Source organism: Macaca fascicularis, chromosome 7 (genome assembly GCF_037993035.2).
Source record: "Macaca fascicularis isolate 582-1 chromosome 7, T2T-MFA8v1.1".
Classification (NCBI taxonomy): Eukaryota; Metazoa; Chordata; class Mammalia; order Primates; family Cercopithecidae; genus Macaca; species Macaca fascicularis.
Window position 1 is genome coordinate 17625464 of NC_088381.1, and position 22803 is coordinate 17648266.

Genomic DNA, 22803 nt, shown 5'->3' on the forward strand with positions numbered 1-22803 from the left:
ACATCAAACCTTTGGATGGCTAAAGTCATGCTCAGAAAGCAATGAATATCCTTAAATGTACATATATTAGAAGCTGAAAATGAATACTCTAAGCTCCATCTCAAGACATCAGATAAAGAAAAAAGCTGGCCGGGGGCAGCTAACATCTGTAATTCCAGCAGTTTGAGAGACCAAGGAGCATCGCTTGAGCTCAGGAATTCGAGACCAGCCTGGCCAACATGGGGAAACTCAGCCTCTACTAAAAATACAAAAATTCGCTGGGCATGGTGGCAGGCTCCTGTTCCTGCTCCAGTTCCTCGGGAGCTTGAGGCAGGAGAATCGCTTGAACCCGGGGGAGGCAGAGGTTGCAGTGAGCCAAGATCATGTCACTGCACTCCAGCCTGGGAAACAGAGCGAGACACTGCCTCAAAAAAAAAAAAAAGTAGACAAAGAGTGCAGTGTGGGGCTATGTTCCAATATGTATGACTTTAAATTTCATATGTCACATTCTATGAAAGTTTTTTTTATCAGTAATTTTAAAATGTAAAAACTATTCTTAGCTTACAGTCATTCAAAAACAGGTGGCAGGTCAGGCGCAGTGACTCATGCCTGTAATCCTAGCACTCTGGGAGGCCGAGGCAGGCAGATCACCTGAGGTCAGGAGTTCAAGACCAGACCGGCTAATATGGTGAAACCCCGTCTCTACCAAAAATACAAAAATTAGCTGGGTGTGGTGGTACACCCCTGTAGTTGCAGCTACTTGGGAGGCTGAGGCAGCAGAATTGCTTGAACGTGGGAGGCGGAAGTTGCAGTGAGCCAAGATCGCACCACTGCACTCCAGCCTGGGCAACAAAGCAAGACTCTGTGTCAAAAAAAAAACAAAGAAAACCAGGTGGTAGATTCCTTAATAAGGAGAATTACCATATGACCTAACAATTCTACTCATAGGTATATACCCAAAAGAAGTGAAAATAGTAAAAGTGTTCAAACAAAAACCTGCACAGGAATGTTCACAGCAGTACTGTTCACAACAGCCAAAAGGTGGAAACAACCCAAATATTCATCAACGATGAATGGATGACCACAATGTGATATATATACACAATGGAATATTAGTCAGCCATATAAAGGAATAAAGCACTGATACATGATATAATAGGGATGAAGCTTGAAAACTTTATACTCAGTAAAAGAAGCCAGACAGAAACGGCATTCACGAAGTGTTCAGAATAAGCAAATCCAGCCACAGGAGGCGAATCTGTGGTTGCCAGAGGCTATAGCACAAGGTGAATAGAAAGTGATTGCCTAGTGGGTAAGGGCCTTCTGTTTGGGGTGATGAAAAAGTTATGAAACTAGATAGCAGTGATGGTTACACAACACTGTGAATGTACCTAATGCTACTACATCGTACTTTTTTTTTTTTTTTTTTTTTTTTTTTGAGACAGTTTCACTCTTGTTCCCCAGGCTGGAGTGCAATGGCACAATCTCGGCTCACCACAACCTCTGCCTCCCGGGTTCAAGTGATTCTCCCACCTCAGCCTCCCGAGCAGCTGGGATTACAGGCATGTGCCACCACACCCAGCTAATTTTTTATTTTTACTAGAGATGGGGTTTCTCCTGTTGGTTAGGCTGGTTTTGAACTCCCGACCTCAGGTGATCCACCCGTCTCAGCCTCCCGAAGTGCTGGGATTACAGGCGTGAGCCACCACACCCAGCCAATTTTTTCATATGCTTGGTCTGTAGGCATGCGCTACCATGTCCAACTAATTTTTAAATTTGTTGTAGAGATAAGGTCTGTGTTGGCAAGGCTGTTCTTGAACTCCTGGACTCAAGTGATCTTCCCACCTCAGCCTCCTAAAGTACTGGGATTACAGGCATAACCCACCAGGCCCAGTCCATTTTTAATAGTTAAAATGGTAAATACTATGCTCTAGTATTTTGTCACAATAAAACATATATTGGGGCACTAGGAAAAAAACAAAATCAGGCCAAATGCAGTGGCTCATGTCTATAATCCCAGCATTTTAAGAGGCCGAGGTGGGATGATTGTGTGAACATGAGTTAGACATCAGCCTTGGCAACATAACAAGACCTCGTCTCCACAAAAAATTTTTTAAAAATCAGCTCGGTGTTGTGGTGCATGCCTGTAGTCCTAGCTACTTGGGAGGCTGATGTGGGAAAATGGCTTGAGACGGAGTTCAGAGCTGCAGTGAGCTATGATCACAACTCTGCACTCCACCTAGGAAGACAGAAGGAGAAAATGTATCTAAGAAAAAAAAAAAAAAGCAAAGAAAAAAAATCAAAAGAGGTGGCAACACCCACGGGCATATTACCCTAAATTAGAATATCAACAGAAAGTTCAACATGCAAATGATAGGTCTGTTTCAGGCATACTTATAAAGTCAAAGGAAAGGTATCAATGACATTAGTAATATCACATGGCCATCTATCAGCCAGTGGAAGAGCTATTGAAAACTTAAGTGGTTTGGTGAAAAAATTTTAAGACCTTTTCTGTTTTGTTTTGTTTTTTTCTGAGACGGATTCTCACTCTGTCGCCCAGGCTGGAGTACAGTGGCACGATCTTGGCTCACTGCAACCTCTGCCCCACCCCGGGTTCAGGCGATTCTCCTGCCTCAACCTCCCAAGTAGCTGGGATTACAGGCCCCCACCACAACACCCGGCTAATTTTTGTATTTTTAGTAGAGACGGTTTCACCATCTTGGCCAGGCTGGTCTTGAACTCCTGACCTCGTGATCCACCCGCCTTGGCCTCCCAAAGTGCTGGTTTTACAGGCGTGAGCCACCGTGCCTGGCCTAGACCTTTTATTTTTCAACATCTGCATTGTTCAATATATATGGAACATTACATGAAAAAAAAAAAAGCAGAAAAAGATGGTGATCACCATTCCACAAGACAAATAATTCAAGAGACAATACTCAACAAATTGCATAAGAATGATCTCATCATCATCTCAGAAAGATGAAAATGAGTCAGTCAAGTTAAAAGCTATATATCCTAATACTCCTTGTACGGTTTCTGTATCTACAATTTAGCCACAAAATGGGACCACAGCCATAAAGCTGCCTCAAAGTGGGAAATCCCAGACAATTTCCTATTCCATACAAAGCATAGGCCAGAAAAACACCTGCCTCACATTTCCACCCTATCCCATGCTCCTCAAACTACATGAAACCCATCACTACTACAGAGACCAAAAATCACAGAGATCATGTCAACATATTTTGATATATAATCTCCAAAATACTATCCTAACTGTGCAACTTCATTATCATATTCCTGGGGTCAGAACACAGTTTACTCATTTTCAATCCTTTTAAATTGCAAACAACATAATAAATCCTACTCATTCTTTCTTAAATTCCTCCAACTTTTCATAACTAAGCAGCTGTTTAAATCTAATCAATGTCTTACCCAATGAATGCCAAATACCTCCCTGCTGATCACCTCCTACCTCAACCTGAATTCTTTTCCTCTGAATTAATTAAATCAATGTTCACATTATCTACCTTAGACATTACAAGCTGGACTAAGACTAGAGATCAGACTTCAGAGTATTAAGAAAATGAACTGGCTGGGTTTGGTGGCTCATGCCTGTAATTTCAAGACTTTGGGAGGCTGAGGCGGAAGGATCACTGGAGGCCAGGAGTTCAAGACCAGCCTGGGCAACATAGTGAGATCTGCCTCTATTAAAAAAGCAAAATGGGCTGGGCGCAGTGGCTCATGCCTGTAATACCAGCACTTCAGGAGGCTGAGGCGGGCGGATCACCTGAGGTCTGGAGTTTGAGACTTGCCTGACCAACATGGAGAAACCCCATCTCTACTAAAAATACAAAATTAGCTGGGCATGGTGGCCTATGCCTGTAATCCCAGCTACTCGGGAGGCTGGGGCAGGAGAATCGCTTCAACCCTGGAGGCAAAGGTTGCAGTGAGCAGAGACCGCACCATTGCACTCCAGACTGGGAAACAAAAGCAAAACTCTGACTCAAAAAAAAAAACAAAAAAACCGGCTGGGTGCGGTGGCTCACACCCGTAATCCCAGCACTTTTGGAGGCTGAGGCACGTGGATTACCTGAGGTCAAGAGTTTGAGACCAGTCTGGCCAATGTGGTGAAACCCAGTCGCTACTAAAAATACAAAACAATTAGCTGGGCAAGGTGGCAGACACCTGTAATCCCACTTACTCAGCAGGCTGAGGCAGGAGAATTGCTTGAACCTGGGAGGCGGAGGTTGCAGTGAGCCAAGATCACACCACTGCACTCTAGCCTGGGCAATGGAGCGAGACTCCATCTCAAAACAAAAACAAAAACAAAAGCAAGACATGTATTTAAAAAAAGATACGAATTACTTACAATAGATTTGAATGAAAAGAGCAATGCCATAAATGACAGGATGTGTACTAACCGTATGATTTGTCAAAATCTATGTTAAACCAAACAAAGTAGATGTTTTCTATTATGGCAGTTTGACGAGGAGTATCAAACATCAGGCTAAATGCAATATGCACTCATTGTTCCCAGCAGTAAGTTTTATAGTGATTGTATGCAAGTTATTCTGGAACAATGTATGAGATATTTTTGTTTTTGAGACGGAAGGAGTCTTGCTCTGTCGCCCAGGCTGCAGTGCAGCAGCGTGTTCTTGGCTCACTGCAACCTCCCCCACTCCCGCTCCGCTCCGTTCAAGCGATTCTCCTGCCTCAGCCTCCTGAGTAGCTGGGACTACAGGCGCATGGCACCACACCTGGCTAATTTTTATTTTTATTTTTATTTTTTGTATTTTTAGTAAAGACAGGGTTTCACCATGTTAGCCAGGATGGTCTTGACCTTCTGACCTTGTGATCCACCCACCTCGATCTCCCAAAATGCTGGGATTACAAGTATGAGCCACCAAGCCTGGACAAAATTTAAAACTATTATGAGTAATTAAATAAGTAAGACAAGAAAAGGAGAATAAAAAGCAATAAATGTTTTGCTTGGAGTGATATTTACCTTAAATTTAGGAACAAATCTAGTAAACTCCTGGTGCCAATTGTTAAGTGTAGATGCAGGTGAAATTATTAAGAAAGGTCCCCAAATGTTCTCTCTCTGCAACAGAAAAACCCAGTCAGCCAACTATAGGAAAAGGGAAGGTATTTAATTCAAAATTATAATTAATGACAAGAACAATCTAAGAATAGGAAACAACAAGAGAAATACTGAGTAAATCCCAAATCTGCACATTCAAAAATAATATCCTATGTTAATAATAAGAACATAAAGACACACCTTGAGAAAAAAGTGGCAAGCAATTATTCCCTCTTCTGACCTCTTATAGGTCGCAGCCACAGAGCACTTATGACACACTGACTTGTATGTATTGTTTTCTACTATACTAGTCATCATGACAATCTTATAGTTATTTAATAGGTATACAGCTTCTGCTTTTTTTCCAGTATTTTTACACATTTTTAAAATTTAATTCTTATAAAATTCCCATAAAGTAGATGATGTCTCCATAGAAGAGGAAACTAAGCCTCAGAGACTTAAGTTGAAAAGAGGCTAAATTGCCCATGTTTACACTGGTAATAAGAGTAGAGTTGAAATGTTAGGCAAGGTGTTCTGATCTAACTATATTGCCCTTGCCACTACACTGGTGGTAATCAATGCAGAGTGGAAGGGAATGTCTCAAAATCACATGCTCAAAAACTGTCCTAGACCTCTTAAAAACCAAAAAGTTACACAATACTGTCCCCTTATAAAGCTCGCAGGCAAGAATCAAGTCCCCCTATCTTGGAATGCTACAGAGCTTAGCATAGTGCTTTTAAGTGGCTGATTTTCAACAGAAATTACTCTAAATTCTAGAGAAATTAAGATAGAAAGATTATATCTACCCACCTCAGCCAGATGGGCCAGAAGGGCAATGCTCTGTACTGTTTTACCAAGGCCCATTTCATCAGCAAGAATGCCATTAATACCCTGGGGGAAAAAGTACATGGTCAACACCTCATACATTTCATCAAATAAAGTTTGACCTATTACCAAAAAAAATGACCAAGATAACAGGCTTGTTTAAAGAGAAGTGACTAGAGATACTCAGCTTCAACACTTTTATCCACTGCTATAGTAATTGCTTTTGCCAATGCTACAGCTACAACTATGAACCATGGTACACAAGACAGGGCAAGGCCAGTTTGTTAGCTAATACAACCCAGACACAACAACAATTAGATTTACCAAGTCCATATAAGACAAACCATAAGAAATATACAAATATTCTCTAGTAGGCTCTCCAGGTTAGAAAAAAAAAAAAGACATCAGCTGGGTGCAGTGGCTCACGCCTGTCTTGGCACTTTGGGAGGCCAAGTCAGGCACATCGCATGAGCCTGGGAGTTTGAGACCAGCTTGGGCAACCCAGAGACACCCCATTTCTACAAAAAATACAAAAATTAGCCAGGCATGGTGGCATGTGTCTGTAGTCCCAGCTATTCTGGGGGCTGAGGCAGGAGGATCACTTGAGCCCGGGAGTTTAAGGCTACAGTGAGCCATAAACACACCACTGCACTTCAGACTGGGTGACAGAGTAAGATCCTGTCTCAAAAACAAAGAGAAACAGGGACAACTTTCTGCCTCTTGTCAAAGGATATAGCTTTTTATTTTTTTTATAAATCTACATTTTTTTTTTATTATACTTTAAGTTCTAGGGTACATGTGCACAATGTGCAGGTTTGTTACATATGTATACATGTGCCATGTTGGTGTGCTGCACCCATTAACTAGTCATTTACATTAGGTATTTCTCCTAATGCAATCCCTCCCCAGGATACAGCTTTTCAAAAGTGTGAATTCTAAAACATGATCTTGCACTTATTTATTTATTTTTTGAGACAGAGTTCTGCTCTTGTTGCCCAGGCTGGAGCGCAATGACGCCATCTTGGCTCAACGCAATCTCTGCCTCCCAGGTTCAAGTGATTCTCCTGCTTCAGCCTTCCAAGTAGCTGGGATCACAGGCATGTGCTACCATGCCCAGCTAATTTTTTATTTTTATTTTTTTAGTAGAGACGGGGTTTCACCATGTTGGTCAGGCTGGTCTCAAACTCCTGACCTCAGGTGATCCGCCTGCCTCAGCCTCCCAAAGTGCTGGAATTACAGGCGTGAGCCATCGCGCCCAGCCAGATCTTGTACTCACTTCACAATCACACTGAACAAATGACTTTAGGAAAAGAGTTAATAAAAGAGAATTTTAGAAAAGAGTTCTAAAATTCACCTGTTCATAGAGATTGGCCAACCAATTCATGCCTTTCAGTTGATAACCTTTCAATTTGCCATTAAAAATTGTGGGCTGTGGAATATCCTCACCAGCCCGGATAGATGGGTTAGCCAGGCTATAACTCTCCCCAAACCCAGTGCCAGACTTGTTTGCTGCCCGCAGGGCAGCTGCTCGACTTTCTTTTGCATCTTCATCAAATGACCTTGTCTGGAAAGTTAAAAAAAAAAAATTAGAAAAAAAAAATAGGAAAAATATTAAATGCAAATAAAACTCAAGATAACAATATATCTACCCTGTGCTAAGAAAAATAATTGGAACAAAATTTCTCATAATCTGATAATATAATGTAGTATATGATATTATTTAATGTAACAATTATATTAGAAATTGGGGAAGGTCACATTCGTCTATCCTTGACTTCCGCTCTGTCAATGTTAAATAGAGGCTCCTATGCAGTATATTAAAAACAGCAAGTTTTTTACTTAATTCAACTTGATTATAATTTCTTTCTGATGTTGTCAAACATCACTATATCATAAATAACAAAGAGCTTCGGCCGGGCGCAGTGGCTCATGCCTATAATCCCAGGACTTTGGGAGGCCAAGGCGGGTGGATCACGAGGTCAGGAGATAGAGACCATCCTGGCCAACATGGTAAAACCCAATCTCTACTAAAATAAAAAAAATTAGCTGGGCATGGTGTTGTGCACCTGTAGTCCCAGCTACTCGGGAGGCTGACAAAGCAAGACTCCATCTCAAAAAATAAAAAAAAAAAAAAGGGCCGGGCGCGGTAGCTCATGCCTGTAATCCCAGCACTTTGGGAGGCTGAGGTGGGTGGATCACGAGGTCAGGAGATCAAGACCATCCTGGTGAACACAGTGAAACCCCATCTCTACTAAAAATACAAAAAATTAGCTGGGCGTGGTGGCGGGCACCTGTAGTCCCAGCTACTTAGGAGGCTGAGGCAGGAGAATGGTGTGAACCCGGGAGGCGGAGCTTGCAGTAAGCCAAGATCACGCCACTGCACTCCAGCCTGGGCGACAGAGCGAAACTCTGTCTCAAAAATAAAATAAAATAAAATAAATAACAAAGAGCAAGTTATTACTTAGGTGAAAGAAGGCATTAAATAATGTAGCAGTTTTTTGAAACTATGATATGGCTCTCTTAACAAGCCAAGAGTATGTTTTTTTCCATTAAACATCTATGATGCATTTCATACTATATTGCCCATGATTACTCAGAAAGAAAAAAAAAAACACACAAACTGTTCTAATTTGAAATTAAAACACTGCTAAAGCTAAAAAACTGAATATTTGTTTTTCTGCCTTTCCTCTAGTATCCCTACTATTCTAAAGTGAAAGAGACCCAGCCCCCCACCCTACACACAATTACTCACACACATATACACAAGCTAGTCTATGCTTTTAATCGAAAATGTGATTAAGACTAAAGGGAGACCACCTAAGTAAAACCTTGTAGGGTATTTCCAGGGCCAATTACAGTAAACCTTTCTATCTGAAGACTCACCCGAGCTTGGTGAATATGGTAAGCATTTTCAGCATTCTTCAGGGCCTGGGCTTTAAAGTGGTTACTATCTGAAAAGGAAAATTTATGGATTATCACACTTTATCAACTGATCTTGTTCTATGATGCAATTAACACCAATATATGTGGATCCCTGATTCCCTCATTCTACTTATCCCTGGGTTCACAGAGGGTGGCGGAAGAGAAAGGCTAAATTCTCAGAGGTAAGAAGCTGGAAATGCAATGGAGGTGGAGGGCTGCCTCGGTCTCCAGTAGCCAAAGAAAGCTCACAAAAACCACGGCACTGGCATCCACCGCCTGTCAGTATTAGGGTTTCTTCTACCAAATGATACCAAGCTACAACAATCAAGACAACCAGGATTCAAAATTTTAATATATTTATGCTAGGTGAAACTATTTTAACCGGAGAAATACGACATATGTAATCCCCAAAATATGATAAAGCAGTTACAATCTCTACTATTTCTAGCTCAACACAATCTTAATCAGTATTCTCTGTGAAATTCCTCTCAAACTTCATCCCAATTCCTCCCTCTCCTTGTGATCACACAAAGACAACTGAACAGCTGCTTTCTCGCGCTTAAATAACCAAGAATCTTATTATGTGAGAGATGTTTTCCTCTCCTGAAACGCAGTTCAGTTCTTTGAACTCTGATTACAATACCGGTTATTTCTACTAACAAATCACAACAAAAATATTCCCAAACTTGCAAGATCATATAACCACAATCTTTCCTATTCAAATTCTTTAATAAATGGTCTTATACTTCTGTATTACAAACACACTTTCCCTACTCCAGTACAATAAATCTCTCTTTTCTGGTAAATTACCTATGAATCAATAAAAAAATTTGCAAGAATTAATGTATATAACCTTTAGATATAAAAATTAAGAGGTAGCCTTCCTCTAAGTCCTGACTGAAGACTCACCATAATCCTCCTGTGTGATGTTAACTACCACTCCTCCACCTATATCGATTTGTCTCTGGGTAGAACTGTCTTCCAGTTTCCTTAGGATTTCTTCCTGGATACCATCATGACCCATGTCTCGTTTGCGACTCATGAAATGGGCATACAACTCTGTCTGGGTAATTAAGAAGTTGAGTTTTCGCTGTTGCCTCTTGGCCTAAAGAGGGAAAAAGGTGAAAACAGAGCCCAATTATTAATGATATCCAAGAAGTAGTGGAGAATTCGCCACTTATATTTGCATTCAAATCCTTTACCAGGCCGGGCGCGGTGGCTCAAGCCTGTAATCCCAGCACTTTGGGAGGCCGAGACGGGCGGATCACAAGGTCAGGAGATCGAGACCATCCTGGCTAACATGGTGAAACCCCGTCTCTACTAAAAATACAAAAAAACTAGCCGGGCGAGGTGGCGGGCGCCTGTAGTCCCAGCTACTCGGGAGGCTGAGGCAGGAGAATGGCGTAAACCCGGGAGGCGGAGCTTGCAGTGAGCTGAGATCCGGCCACTGCACTCCAGCCTGGGCGACAGAGCGAGACTCCGTCTCAAAAAAAAAAAAAAACAAAAAACAAAAAACAAAAAAAAACAAAAAAAAACAAAAAAAAACAAATCCTTTACCAATTCTTTACTTTTAAAAATGTAAACATTGCTGATAAACAATTTTATTTTAGCCAAGTCAGTGGCACTAAAAGCAATGAATGAATTTATTTTCCTTTTTCAGACAAAGTCTCAATTGGTCGCATGGCCTGGAGTACAGTGGCGCGATCTCGGTTCACTGCAACCTCCACCTCCCAGGTTCAAGCTAGTCTCGTACCTCAGCCTCCAGAGTAGCTGGGATTACAGGTGAGCACCACTAACCTCGGCTAATTTTTGTATTACTAGTAAAGACAGGGTTTCACCATGTTGGCCAGGCTGGTCTCGAACTCAGGCAATCCACCAGCCTCAGCATCTCAAAGTGTTAGGATTAAGGTGTGAGCCACAATGAATAACTTTCATTCACAATCTACTAGTAACGAGTGTTTTGCTCTTCTTTATACTGGGAATCTTTTCTCCATTAGGCTTCTGACTAAAATGTTTCTTTCTTACATGACTTTTCTATGGTAGTACTGAGACAACTAAATTCAAACAATATATTCCATTTTATAACCTGGATGGTGGATACATGTCTATATAGCTTTATTATTTTTGAAAATGTACAGGTCAGAAACTTTTTTTTTTTTTGAGACAAGAGTCTAACTGTGTTGGCCAGGCTGGAGTGCAATGGCACGATAGCAGCCTCACCACAACCTCTGCCTCCCAGGTTCAAGTGATTCTCCTGCCTCAGCCTCCCAAGTAACTGGGATTACAGGCATACACCACGATGCCTGGCTAATTTTTTTTTTTTTTTCTTGGGACAGAGTCTCCCTCTGTTGCCCAGGCTGGAGTGCAGTGGCGTAATCTTGGCTCACTGCAAGCTCTGCCTCCTGGGTTCATGCCATTCTCCTGCCTCAGCCTCCCGAGTAGCTGGGACTACAGGCGCCCGCCACCACACCCGGCTGATTTTTTGTATTTTTAGTAGAGATGGGGTTCCACTGCGTTAGCCAGAATGGTCTCAATCTCCTGACCTCGTGATCCGCCTGCCTCGGCCTCCCAAAGTGCTGGGATTAAAGGTGTAAGCCACTGCGCCTGGCATGTATTTTTGTATTTTTTTAGTAGAGACAGGTTTCACCATATTGACCAGGCTGGTCTCAAACTGCTGACCTCAGGTGATCGGCCCACTTTCAGCCTCACAAAGTGCTGGGATTACAAGCGTGACCAGTGCGCCCGGTCAGCCACCACACCAGTCCCAAAACTCTTCTTTACCACCAAAAGTCAAAATAACTGACAAAAAGCTATAAGTTATTCTGAAAGCCAATACAATAGGTATATGAAATTAAAAGGCTAATGGAAGGAAGAAAATACTCCCCAAAACGATCTATAGGAAGGAACAAAATACTCCCCAACACAATCTGTATTTTTTGGCCAGGCATGGTGGCTCATGCCTGTAATCCCGGCATTTTGGGAGGCCAAGGCTGGCGGATCACTGGAGGCCAGGAGTTTGAGATCAGCCTGGTCAACATGGAGAAACCCTGTCTCTGATAAAAAAATACAAAAATTAGCTGGGTGTGGTGGCGGGCGCCTGTAATCCCAGCTACTCTGGAGGCTGAGGCAGGAGAATCACTTGAACCCAGGAGGAAAGGTTGCAGTGAGCCAAGGTCGTGCCACTGCACTTCAGACTGGGTGACAGAGCAAGACTCTACCTCAAACAAAATGAAACAAAACCCAACAATCTGTACTTCATTTGTGATAATAATAGCTACAAAAAACGAATATAGACTGAATACACGCACACATGCAAACATACATATATTTTTTAATGTGAGAAGGCTAAAAGTGCCTTTCAGGTGGACTGCTTGACCTCAGGAGTTTGAGACTAGACTGGGCAACATGGCAAAATCTTGTTTCTACAAAAAATACAAAAATTTGCCAGGCATGGTGGCATGTACCTGCAGTCCCAGCTACACTGAAGGTTGAGGCGGAAGGATTGCTTAAGCCCAAGAGATAGACACTGCGCTGAGCCAAGATCATGCCACTGCACTCCAGCCTGGGTGACAGAGTAAGATACCCCTTTTTTTTTTTTAAGTGCCTCTACTCTAAAACAACCAGGTAAGAAAAATAACCATTGTGTCAATAAATAAAATCATTCCTAAGATAAATAATAAAATGAAAACATAATCCAAAATACTAAATTATATGGAACACAGAATACAGTATAAGTAGCATATTAAAGAGCCATTTGTTTTGTTTTGTTTTGTTTTGAGATGGAGTCTCACTCTGTCGCCCTGGCTGGAGTGCAGTGGTGCAATCTCGGCTCACTGCAACCTCCACTTCCCCAGTTCAAGCGATTCTCCTGTCTCAGCCTCCTGAGTAGCTGGGACTACAGGCATATGCTACCACACCCAGCTGATTTTTTGTATCTTTAGTAGACGGGGTTTCACCATGTTAGCCAGGATGGTCTTGATCTACCGACCTCTTGATCTGCCCACCTCAGCCTCTCAAAGTGCTGGGATTACAGGCGTGAGCTCACAGCGTGAGCCAGCCTTGTTTGCTTTATTTTTTTTTCCCCAAAAAAGAGCATTATTGGTCCAAGAGTCATTATTTTGAATTATTTCGTAACAAAATTCATAAAATATACTTTATCCTTGATCCACTCTCCCAAAAGGAAAACAATAAAATAAGGAATACAGAAAAAAAAAAATCCAAAAGGTTGAAAGTATATTTTATAAAGCAGTAATCTACGTAAAATTATCCTATCTCTTTAAAGCATTATAGCACCTGAGCAAGATCCAAAATAGAAGAACACTTGAGAAAGAGAGTGAGAGAAAATTAAGTCTCTGTCATAATGAATGTTCATGTTTCAAACCTAAAGTGCTATCACGAAAACCTTTGTTTTCTTCTGAAGAGATGGTATCTCACTCTGTCACCCAGGCTGGAGCCAGTGGCAAGAACACAGCTCACTGCAGCCTCAACATCCCAGGTTCAAGCAATACTCCCACCTCAGCCTCCAGAGTAACTGGGACTATAGGCACTTGCCACTACACCTGTCTGATTTTTGTACTGTTTATGGATACGAAGTATCACTATGTTGCCCAGACTGGTCTTGAACTCCTGGATTCCAGCGATCCTCCTGCCTCTGCCTTTCTGCTGGGATTACGGACATGAGCCAATACACTCAGCCTAAGGAAAACTTCCCAAAGTAAAACAATTAAGAAAAAGAATAACATACATATATATATATATATACATAGTGTGTCTGTGTGTGTGTGATGGATTCTTCCTCTGTCACCCAGGTTGGAGTGTAGTGGTATGATCTCGGCTCACTACAACTTCCACCTCCCGGGTTCAGGCAATTCTCTGCCTCAGTCTCCCGAGTACCTGGGATTACAGGCACCCGCCACCACGCCCGGCTAATTTTTGTATGTTTAGTAGAGACGGGGTTTCACCATGTTGGCCAGGCTGGTCTTGAACTCCTGACCTCATGATCCACCCGCCTCCACCTCTGCCTCCCAAAGTGCTAAGTTTATAGACGTGAGCCACCGCACCCGGCCAAGAATAACATCTTTAACTTTAAAGAAGTTAACTACCACATGATTAAATGAACAAAGTAGATTAAGAAAACAGAAAGGATACATCAAAGATTTATTTCAAAAGTTCAAAGGAAAAGATGCATAAGTCAGCATAAGCATCAGTTAGCTATCAACATAACTAAGAATCTAGGTCTCACAAATCTAGAATACAGGCCAAGTTGCCTGCAAAACTTCAAGATCTGTGGCTAACTCTCAAATGACTTTAAATTCTGTGAGTTAAGAATTCCCAAAAGCATCAAATGTTTACTAACTTGATAATATGATTACCTTGCATGCAAATACACAAATATGCAAATTAACCAGGAGACTAAAGAGAACTGAGCAAAATCCATCTTCATTCTCGAAGTCATGATAAAATGAGGGAAGATCAAGAGCTCAGAAGAGGCTCCAAAGCTTCACTTTGACATGAGTTACTACATATACCCGAAAGAAAACATCATCCAATCCACTAATTCCCTTCTTTCTTCAAATCTCAACTCTCCTTCCATTCATCTCAGTTGGTTTATCAATGGCAATACAATGACTTTGCCTTCTTATTCTCACCTCTTGCTTCCCTCAGCAATATACACAGCCTACAACAGCTGGCATCAAGTTTAACAACAGTACTTGCTGCAAGTTAAAACAATATAAGTAGGCTGGGCATGGTGGTTCATGCCTGTAATCTCAGCACTTTGGGAGGCCGAGGAAGGCATATCACCTGAGCTCAGGAATTTGAAACCAGCCTGGCCAACACAGTGAAACCCCATCTCTACTAAAAATACAAAAACTTAGCCGGGCGTGGTGGTGGGTGCCTATAGTCCCAGCTACTCGGAAGGCTGAGGCAGAAGAATTGCTTGAATCTGGGAGGCAGAGGTTGCAATGAACCAAGATTACTGCACTCCAGCCTGGGCAACAACAGTGAAACTTCATCTCAAAAACTAAATAAATAAAACAGTACAGGCCGGGCGCGGTGGCTCAAGCCTGTAATCCCAGCACTTTGGGAGGCCGAGACGGGTGGATCACGAGGTCAGGAGATCGAGACCATCCTGACTAACCCGGTGAAACCCCGTCTCTACTAAAAAATACAAAAAACTAGCCGGGCGAGGCGGCGGGCGCCTGTAGTCCCAGCTACTCGGGAGGCTGAGGCAGGAGAATGGCGTGAACCCGGGAAGCGGAGCTTGCAGTGAGCTGAGATCCGGCCACTGCACTCCAGCCTGGGCGACAGAGTGAGACTCCGTCTCAAAAAAAAAAAAAAAAAACAGTACAGTAGGTGAAGGGTAAGTCTTAGAAAACTGGGCTCATTGTCCACTGTCCCTATCTGGCCCTGAATTTGGCACCTATTTCTTATTGTCCAAAAAAAGCAAAACTGCAGTCAGCACCTACAAACAAACCAAGATGAATTAAAAGCTACTTTCTTTCTCTTTTGCTCATTCGTTTTTTTTTTGAAAATGAGAAAAAGGCCTGAGGAGGGCCATACCAAAAGACTAAAAGCAGAATTGGTTTACTAGTCTAAAATCACCATCCTCAAAATTAAGTCTTTAAAAAAATTTCTGGGCCGGGCACGGTGGCTCACGCCCGTAATCCCAACACATTGGGAGGCCGAGGCAGGCGGATCACGAGGTCAGGAGATCGAGACCATCCTGGCGAACACGGTGAAACCCTGTCTCTACTAAAAACAAAAAAAATTAGCTGGGCATGGTGGCGGGCGCCTATAGTCCCAGCTACTCGGGAGGCTGAGGCAGGAGAATGGCGTAAACCCGGGAGGCGGAGCTTGCAGTGAGCCAAGATTGGGCTACTGCACTCCAGCCTGGGTGACAGAGCGAGACTCTGCCTCAAAAAAAAAAAAAAAAAAAAAAATATTTCTGACTGTGGGAGACCAAGGCAAGCGGATCACTCGAAGCTCAGGAGTTTGAGACCAGCCTGGGCAACATGGCGAAACTGCATCTCTACCAAAAAAAAAAAAAAATAACTGACAGTGTCATTGGTTAGACGTACAATTTTCAAAATGCAAACCGATCTCTTCAAATGGCTGTAATAATTAGGGTTTTCAAAATGGTATGCTTTTGCCCTACCTCCCGCATTTCCTCATCCAACTTCCGCTGCTCCAAAGCTTCCTTCTCTGCTCTCTTGCGGTGCTCCTTCTCCACTTTCTCATATTTCTTCCAGTACAGGAGCATCTCCTTGGTGAGGCGGCGGGCACGAGGCAAGGTTTCCTTACAGTTCTTCTGGGCCTGCAAGGCAGCTCGACGCACCTCCTTCATGCACTGGTGAGCAAGCTGAAAACAACAGCAGCATTACAGCAGAAAGGACCCCATACCAGAGGCTGGTTCTTCCTGGATTCTAAACCACATCATTCCTCAATCTGTTGAATACAAACTGTCATCCTTGACCACATCTCTTTCTCCTGCAACTTGATTAATGTCCTTGTATAGTACTGTAACATAGGTCCAGATCCCGTGGTAATATCAGGGATAAGAAATCTATCTGATTTCTATCAACTTAGATGATGAAAAATTATAATGACTAAGAAGGACCTGGGATGTGCTTGGAAGTTACAAAATGTTATCACACACATTAATAACAGCTATCACTGCTTATTATATCTTTAGCACCACTGAAAAATATATTAAACTAATCTACTCTTCAAATCCTACGAAATTGGCATTAGCATCACCCTCATTTACCATCATCCACCTTATAAATGAGGAAACAGAGAAGTTGAATGACTACCCCAGAGAAACATAACTAATAACATGGCCCAATCTGATCCTCACAATTCTGAAAGGAAGTTGTTTTAGTTTCCTCTAAGGGAAGGTATTCACATCATTATTTCTTAGACGACGAGACTGAAGACAGGAAGATTCCATGATCTGCTCAAGCAATCAGGGTGGGCTATGGTCTTATCCAAAAAGGTTCAAATACCAGAAATGTGAGGAAGAATAATTTTATTTAATAAACAGATTGAGGCCGGGCACGGTGGCTCATGCCTGTAATCCTAGCACTTTGGGAGGCCGAGGCGGGCAGATCACCTGAGGTCAGGAGTTCAAGACCAGCCTGGCCAACATGGTGAAACCCTGTCTCTACTAAAATACAAAAATTATAGGGCATGACGGTGGGTGCCTGTAATCCCAGCTACTTGGGAGGGTGAGATGGGAGAATTGCTTGAACTGGGGAGACAGTGGTTGTAGTGAGCCGAGATCACACCACTGCACTCCAGCCTGGGCGGCTGAGACTCCGTCTCAAAAAATAAATAAATAAATAAACAGATTGAGAACATTCAGAAACTCTTAGGAACTATTAGATTCATGATCAACAGGTTACAACAGACAAGAGCAGCAAGATGGACCCAAAGAAGAAGAATATATTCCAGCAAAACATGAAATGGAAAATACAAAACTACAATTTTACCTTTCGGCTATTGGTGAGAAACAGGTTACGAGCTGAAGCTTTCTGCTTATTTGCCTAAAATATTTAAAAAACAGTATTTCATTTAGGATTCATTTTTGAACTAAGACTATGTAGAATGAACAGTCTTTTAATCAATTCCTAGAGGATCAGAAAATGTCAAGCCGAGCAAGATACATTACTTCTGTAAGTCATCCAGATGTACTGTCCAACACCATACATAAAACTATTAAAAAAGCATCAAGAAGAATCAGTGTTGTGGATGCCTTAAATAGTCTTCTGTATACTTTTAGGAAGACATTAAGTTATATGTAAGGCTTGAAGTGGACTAGCAAAATGTTAAAATACCTAAAACCTTAGTACCATCCTGATTAAAAACATGTTGCTTACCAGGGCCAATCTGCAAAGCTGAGAGAATAGGGCACCCAGATACAGGAATCATTAGGAAAACGATAAACTAGTCTCCCAAGTTGTGATTCTAGCCCCACCTCCAGCCTAGGCAAACCTGATGTCACTACTACTCAGTTTCTGCCACCACATAAGCCTAATCTTCTCTAAAACTAAACTCCAAGGAAGACCTAACACAAAATGACCCAGCAGCCCACAACCCAGTATCCAGCTATTTGTGTTTTCCACTCTAGCCAAGGGGGGAAAAAAGTCAGTACAGACATCTGACTCCCCACGATGTCTATCTGACATGGAAGAACACACTGAAGAGGCAGAGCTGGGTGGCTCTTTCATTACTGAAGAGCACTCTCCTTGATGCTAAAGAAACAATGGGTTCAAAGTGACAAAGAAGGTCTAAAAGCCATTTCTCTAAAGTTTGCATATAAGACAGCAAATTTAAAGGAATATATAAGCCTTTCATAAAAAACTCTTACTAATTAAAGAGCTATTGTCACTCTGAAGCCAGGAACCTCAAATATTCCCACTAAAAAGTCATTTCTTGGCCAGGTGTGGTGGTTCACGCCTGTAATCCCAGCACTTTGGGAGGCCGAGGCAGGTGGACCACTTGAGGTCATGAGTTTGAGACCAGAGTGGCCAACATGGTGAAATCCCATCTCTACTAAAAATAGAAAACTTAGCTGGGCATGGTGGCACATGCCTGTAATCCTAGCTACTTGGGAGGTTGAGGCAGAAGAATCACTTGAACTCAGGAGGTGGAGGCTGCAGTAAGCCGAGATCGCACCACTGCACTCCAGCCTGGGAGACACGAGCGAAACTCCGTCTCAAAAAATAAAAAAAAAAAAAGCCATTTCTTGGCCACGCACAGCAGCTTACACCTGCAATCCCGGTATTTGGTGGAGGCTGAGGCAGGAGGATCACTTGAGTCCAGGAGTTCGAGACTAGCCTGGGCAACATAGTGAGACCTCGTCTCTAGAAAAAATAAACAGAATTGGGCCGGACATGGTGGCTCATGCCTGTAATCCCAGCACTTTGGGAGGCCGAGGTGGTTGGTTCACCTGAGGTCAGGACTTCAAGACCAGCCTGGTCAACCTGGTGAAATCCTGTCTATACTAAAAATACAAAAATTAGCTGACTGTGGTGACAGGCATCTGTAATCACAGCTACCCGGGAGGCTGAGGCAGGAGAATCGCTTGAACCCGGGAGGTGGGGATTGCAGTGAGTCGAGATCGTGCCATGGTACTCCAACCTGGGTGACAAAAGCGAAACTCCGTCTCCAAAAAAAAAATTAAAATTAAATAAAATAAACAGAATTAGCTCAGCATGGTAGCACACACCTATAGCCCCAGGTACTCAGGAGCCTGAGGTGCGATTACTTAAGCCTGGGAGATCAACGGTGAAGTGAAACAAGATCAGTCCACTGCACTCCAGCCTGGGCAAGAGAACAAGACCCCATCTCAAAAAAACGAAAACTCGTTTCTTTCATTGAAAGGGCACCATATGAGGCCTCTTCATCAGGTACTAAGCAGGTTTTCCCATAACTTTCCCATCAAGAATGCTCAAGCATAGGCCGGGTGTGGTGGTTCACGTCTGTAATCCCAGCACTTTGGGAGGCCGAGACGGGCAGATCATGAGGTGAGAAGATCGAGACCAGCCTGGCTAACACGGTAAAACCCTGTATCTACTAAAAACACAAAAAAAATTAGCTGGGTGTCCTCGCAGGCGCCTGTAGTCCCAGCTACTCAGGAGGCTGAGGCAGGAGAATGGTGTGAACCTGGGAGGTGGAGGTTGCAGTGAGCCGAGATCACAGCACTGATTGCACCACTGCACTCCAGCCTGGGCAACAGAGCGAGACTCCGTCTCAACAAAAAAAGAATGCTCAAGCATAAACTATGTCTCCAGAAATACTTATTAACTGCTATAGAAAAAAAAATTTTTATTTTACAGTAGCAAAACACCACCATACCAAGGGATCAAATGCAATATCCTCAAAACATTAAAACAGGCTGGGCATGGTGGCTCACGCCTATAATTCCAGCACTTTGGAAAGCCGAGGTGAGCAGATCACTTGAGGTCAGGCGTTCAAGACCAGCCCAGCTGACATGGAAAAACCTCATCTCTACTAAAAATACAAAAATTAGCTGGGCGTGATGGCGCACACCTGTAGTCCCAGCTACTCAGCTACTTGGGAGGCTGAAGTGGGAGAACTGCTTGAACCCAGGAGGCAGAGGTTGCAGTAAGATGCAGATCTAGTTTTATCTTTTTCAAAATTGCTACCCAGTTGTCCCAGTATTACTAATTTATAAGTCCACTGGTTTATTCTACTTGTCTATTTGCCTATTCATGTGCCAGTACCACACTTTTTTAACTGTAGAGGTTTTGTAGTGTGTTCTAATGTTTAGTAGGGATTTTCCAATTCTTCCCTAGCTACTCCTACATTCTGACTTCATCACATGGACTTTAGTATCAACTTTTCTCAATTCATAAAATACCCTGTTTCTAAAAAAAATCCAATTTATAATGAAATATCCTGTTTCTATTAGGACTGCACTCAATTCATCCTTAAGAGCAGTATGTTAACAACTGGCGCATCTCACTTAAGGGTAAATAGACATTCCTTGGACTATAATTGCAACTTCTTTAAAAACAAAAACAAAAAAAACCGCTGCATATGGCATCTGGCTTGCAACTGTTAATTTTGAAATTATATCAAAATAACATGTTATTGGCTGGGCACGGTGGCTCACGCCTGTAATCCCAGCACTGTATGAGGCCGAGCCAGGCAGATCATCTGGGGTCAGGAGTTCGAGACCAGCCTGGCCAACATGGTGAAACCCCATCTCTACTAAAATACAAAAATTAGCCAGGGGTGGTGGCATCTGCCTGTAGCCCTAGCTACTTGGAAGGCTAAGGCAAGAGAATTGTTTGAACCTGGGAAGTAGAGTTTGCAGTGAGCCGAGATCATGACACTGCAATCCAGCCCAGGTGACAGAGAAAGACTCCGTCTCAAAAATAATAATAATAAAATAAAATGTTATCAAAACCAAATGAATTAAAAGAGGAAAAATGCTTATACATGTTTCTTTTAAATCGTTCACATCTTATTCTAGTGCCTGTGATTATCCAGCAACATTCAAACATTTGTAAATTCTCTAAGAAACATATCAACTCCTTTTTATTTTAATTTTTGAGATAAAATAAATATTTATTATGTTACACATTCTGTTACACAAGCTAGCATGCAGTGGTGCGATCTCAGCTTGCTGCAGCCTCAACCTCCTGGGCTTAAACTATCCTCCTGCCTCAGCCACTTGCATAGGTAGGGCTACAAACATGTGCCACTACACCCAGCTCGTTTTTGTAGAGATGGGGTTTCCCCATGTTGTCCAGACTGGTCTCAAACTCCTGGGTTCAAGCGATCCACCCACCTCAGCCGCCCAAAGTGCTGGGATTACAGGTGTGACCTACCATGCCTGGCCTCTTTTTAATTTTTTCTAATATCACCTATAAGTTAGCTGTCAAGTATCTACCGCTATATTTAAGAAAACTACATTCTTTCCTCGAAGAAGTTGCTCTCGAATTTTTTGACCAAGGAGCATGACACAATAACTAATTGTCCTGTGAATTCTGACCACATTCTAGAAGAAACTGTTAACTGAAGAGTACTACTCAGCATTCCCTTGATTCCAACAGATTAATTTCCTTGCGGAACTCCTATCTGTGAAAGTATCTAGCTCTCAGAGTTCCTCTTTAGTGGGTGGGAAGAGAATACATTCTCCCAATCTCCATGTCCTGGAGGCATTCACTTACCTTTGGTAGTTCCTTTTTCACAATGCTGAGCCATACTTTCCTGCGACGAGCATTCAACTGCTCAATGGATAAGTGCTTTTTCTTAGTGCCAGGGGGAGGTGCATCATGAGAAAACTTGGCAAAGACTTTGGTCTGGTGGTGATGGCGACGAGGGGATTCTTCAGAGGAAAGTTCTTCATCTCTTCGTCTTTTTTTCTTCACTTTTTTCAACTTAGCTGCAAAAGAAACAGATGCTAACAGGGTTGCACTTCCACAAAAGATGGTCACAAAGCAACCTCACAACTTAAAGAATGCAAGGTTCTTTCCTTATTCCACTTGACACTGACAACATATATCCCTTTATCTACTCAGACCCATGAATATTCCTAGAGGAAGAAAAATAAGAGAAGAAGAAACATACTGATTGATATCTCACTAACCTGGAAAAGAACACTGGATACTCACTCTGTTTATATGAAAGTGAAATACAGAATAAAACCCGAGAACCAAATTTCTTTCTTTTTTTTTTTCCCCAGAGACAGAGTCTCACCCTGTCGCCCAGGCAGGAGTGCAATGGCGCAATCTCGGCTCACTGCAACCTCTGTTTCCCAGGTTCAAGTGATTCTCCCGCCTCAGCCTCCTGAGTAGCTGGGACTACAGGCGCATGGCAAGAACCAAATTTATTTTGAACCTAATAGGTAAGCAAGTGTCTGAGGTATCACAGATTCAACGAATAGTCAAAGGAAGGAAACTTATTTCTACTTGGTGGCAATATAAGGTGGCTATACATCTATGCAGTGTGGGGAAAATAAGAAAAAAGTATACCTATAAGGCGGATAAAGAAAAATAAAAGAGAAGAAAAAAACACACTAATATGTCACTAAGACTTGCAAGACAAAAATACATGAAACAAAACCTTAATTCAGGTTGGAGAAAGGGTGTGGAGGGTGAGAAAACACTAATAAAGATGATGGAAAAAGAAGGGAAGGCTAAAAGGAGCCTTTTTGAGTAGAATTCATACCGTCAAGCCTGGTGCGGTGGCTCACACCCGTAATCCCAGCACTTTTGAGAGGCCAAGACAGGCGGATCACCTGAGTTTAGGAGTTTGAGACCAGCCTGGCCAACATGGTGACACTCCATCTCTACTAAAAATACAAAAATTAGCCGGGCGCGGTGGCTCAAGCCTGTAATCCCAGCACTTTGGGAGGCCGAGATGGGAGGATCACGAGGTCAGGAGATCGAGCCCTTCCTAGCTAACACGGTGAAACCCCGTCTCTACTAAAAAATACAAAAAACTAGCCGGGCGAGGTGGCG

General features: G+C 42.5%; 1 protein-coding gene across 5 annotated transcripts in view; it reads right to left on the reverse strand.

Annotated features, from left to right (window-relative positions):
- The window catches only part of INO80 (INO80 complex ATPase subunit), a 140096-nt gene that overhangs the window by 86737 nt on the left and 30556 nt on the right, over window positions 1-22803 (reverse strand). For 4 of the 5 annotated variants that reach the window (XR_012414800.1, XM_005559231.5, XM_005559230.5 and 1 more), the window contains exons 7-14: window positions 21511-21725; window positions 17299-17352; window positions 15963-16166; window positions 9716-9911; window positions 8768-8835; window positions 7239-7448; window positions 5870-5950; window positions 4985-5080 (exon numbers count right to left, since the gene is read on the reverse strand). Coding sequence is in view for 3 of the 5 variants with exons in the window: in XM_005559231.5 (XP_005559288.1) it covers window positions 4985-5080; window positions 5870-5950; window positions 7239-7448; window positions 8768-8835; window positions 9716-9911; window positions 15963-16166; window positions 17299-17352; window positions 21511-21725 (1124 nt within the window). In the remaining 2 variants the exon portion in view is untranslated. Of the gene's footprint in view, window positions 1-4984; window positions 5081-5869; window positions 5951-7238; window positions 7449-8767; window positions 8836-9715; window positions 9912-15962; window positions 16167-17298; window positions 17353-21510; window positions 21726-22803 lie in introns of those variants that run through there. The other variant, XM_073995536.1, reaches the window with a different exon arrangement.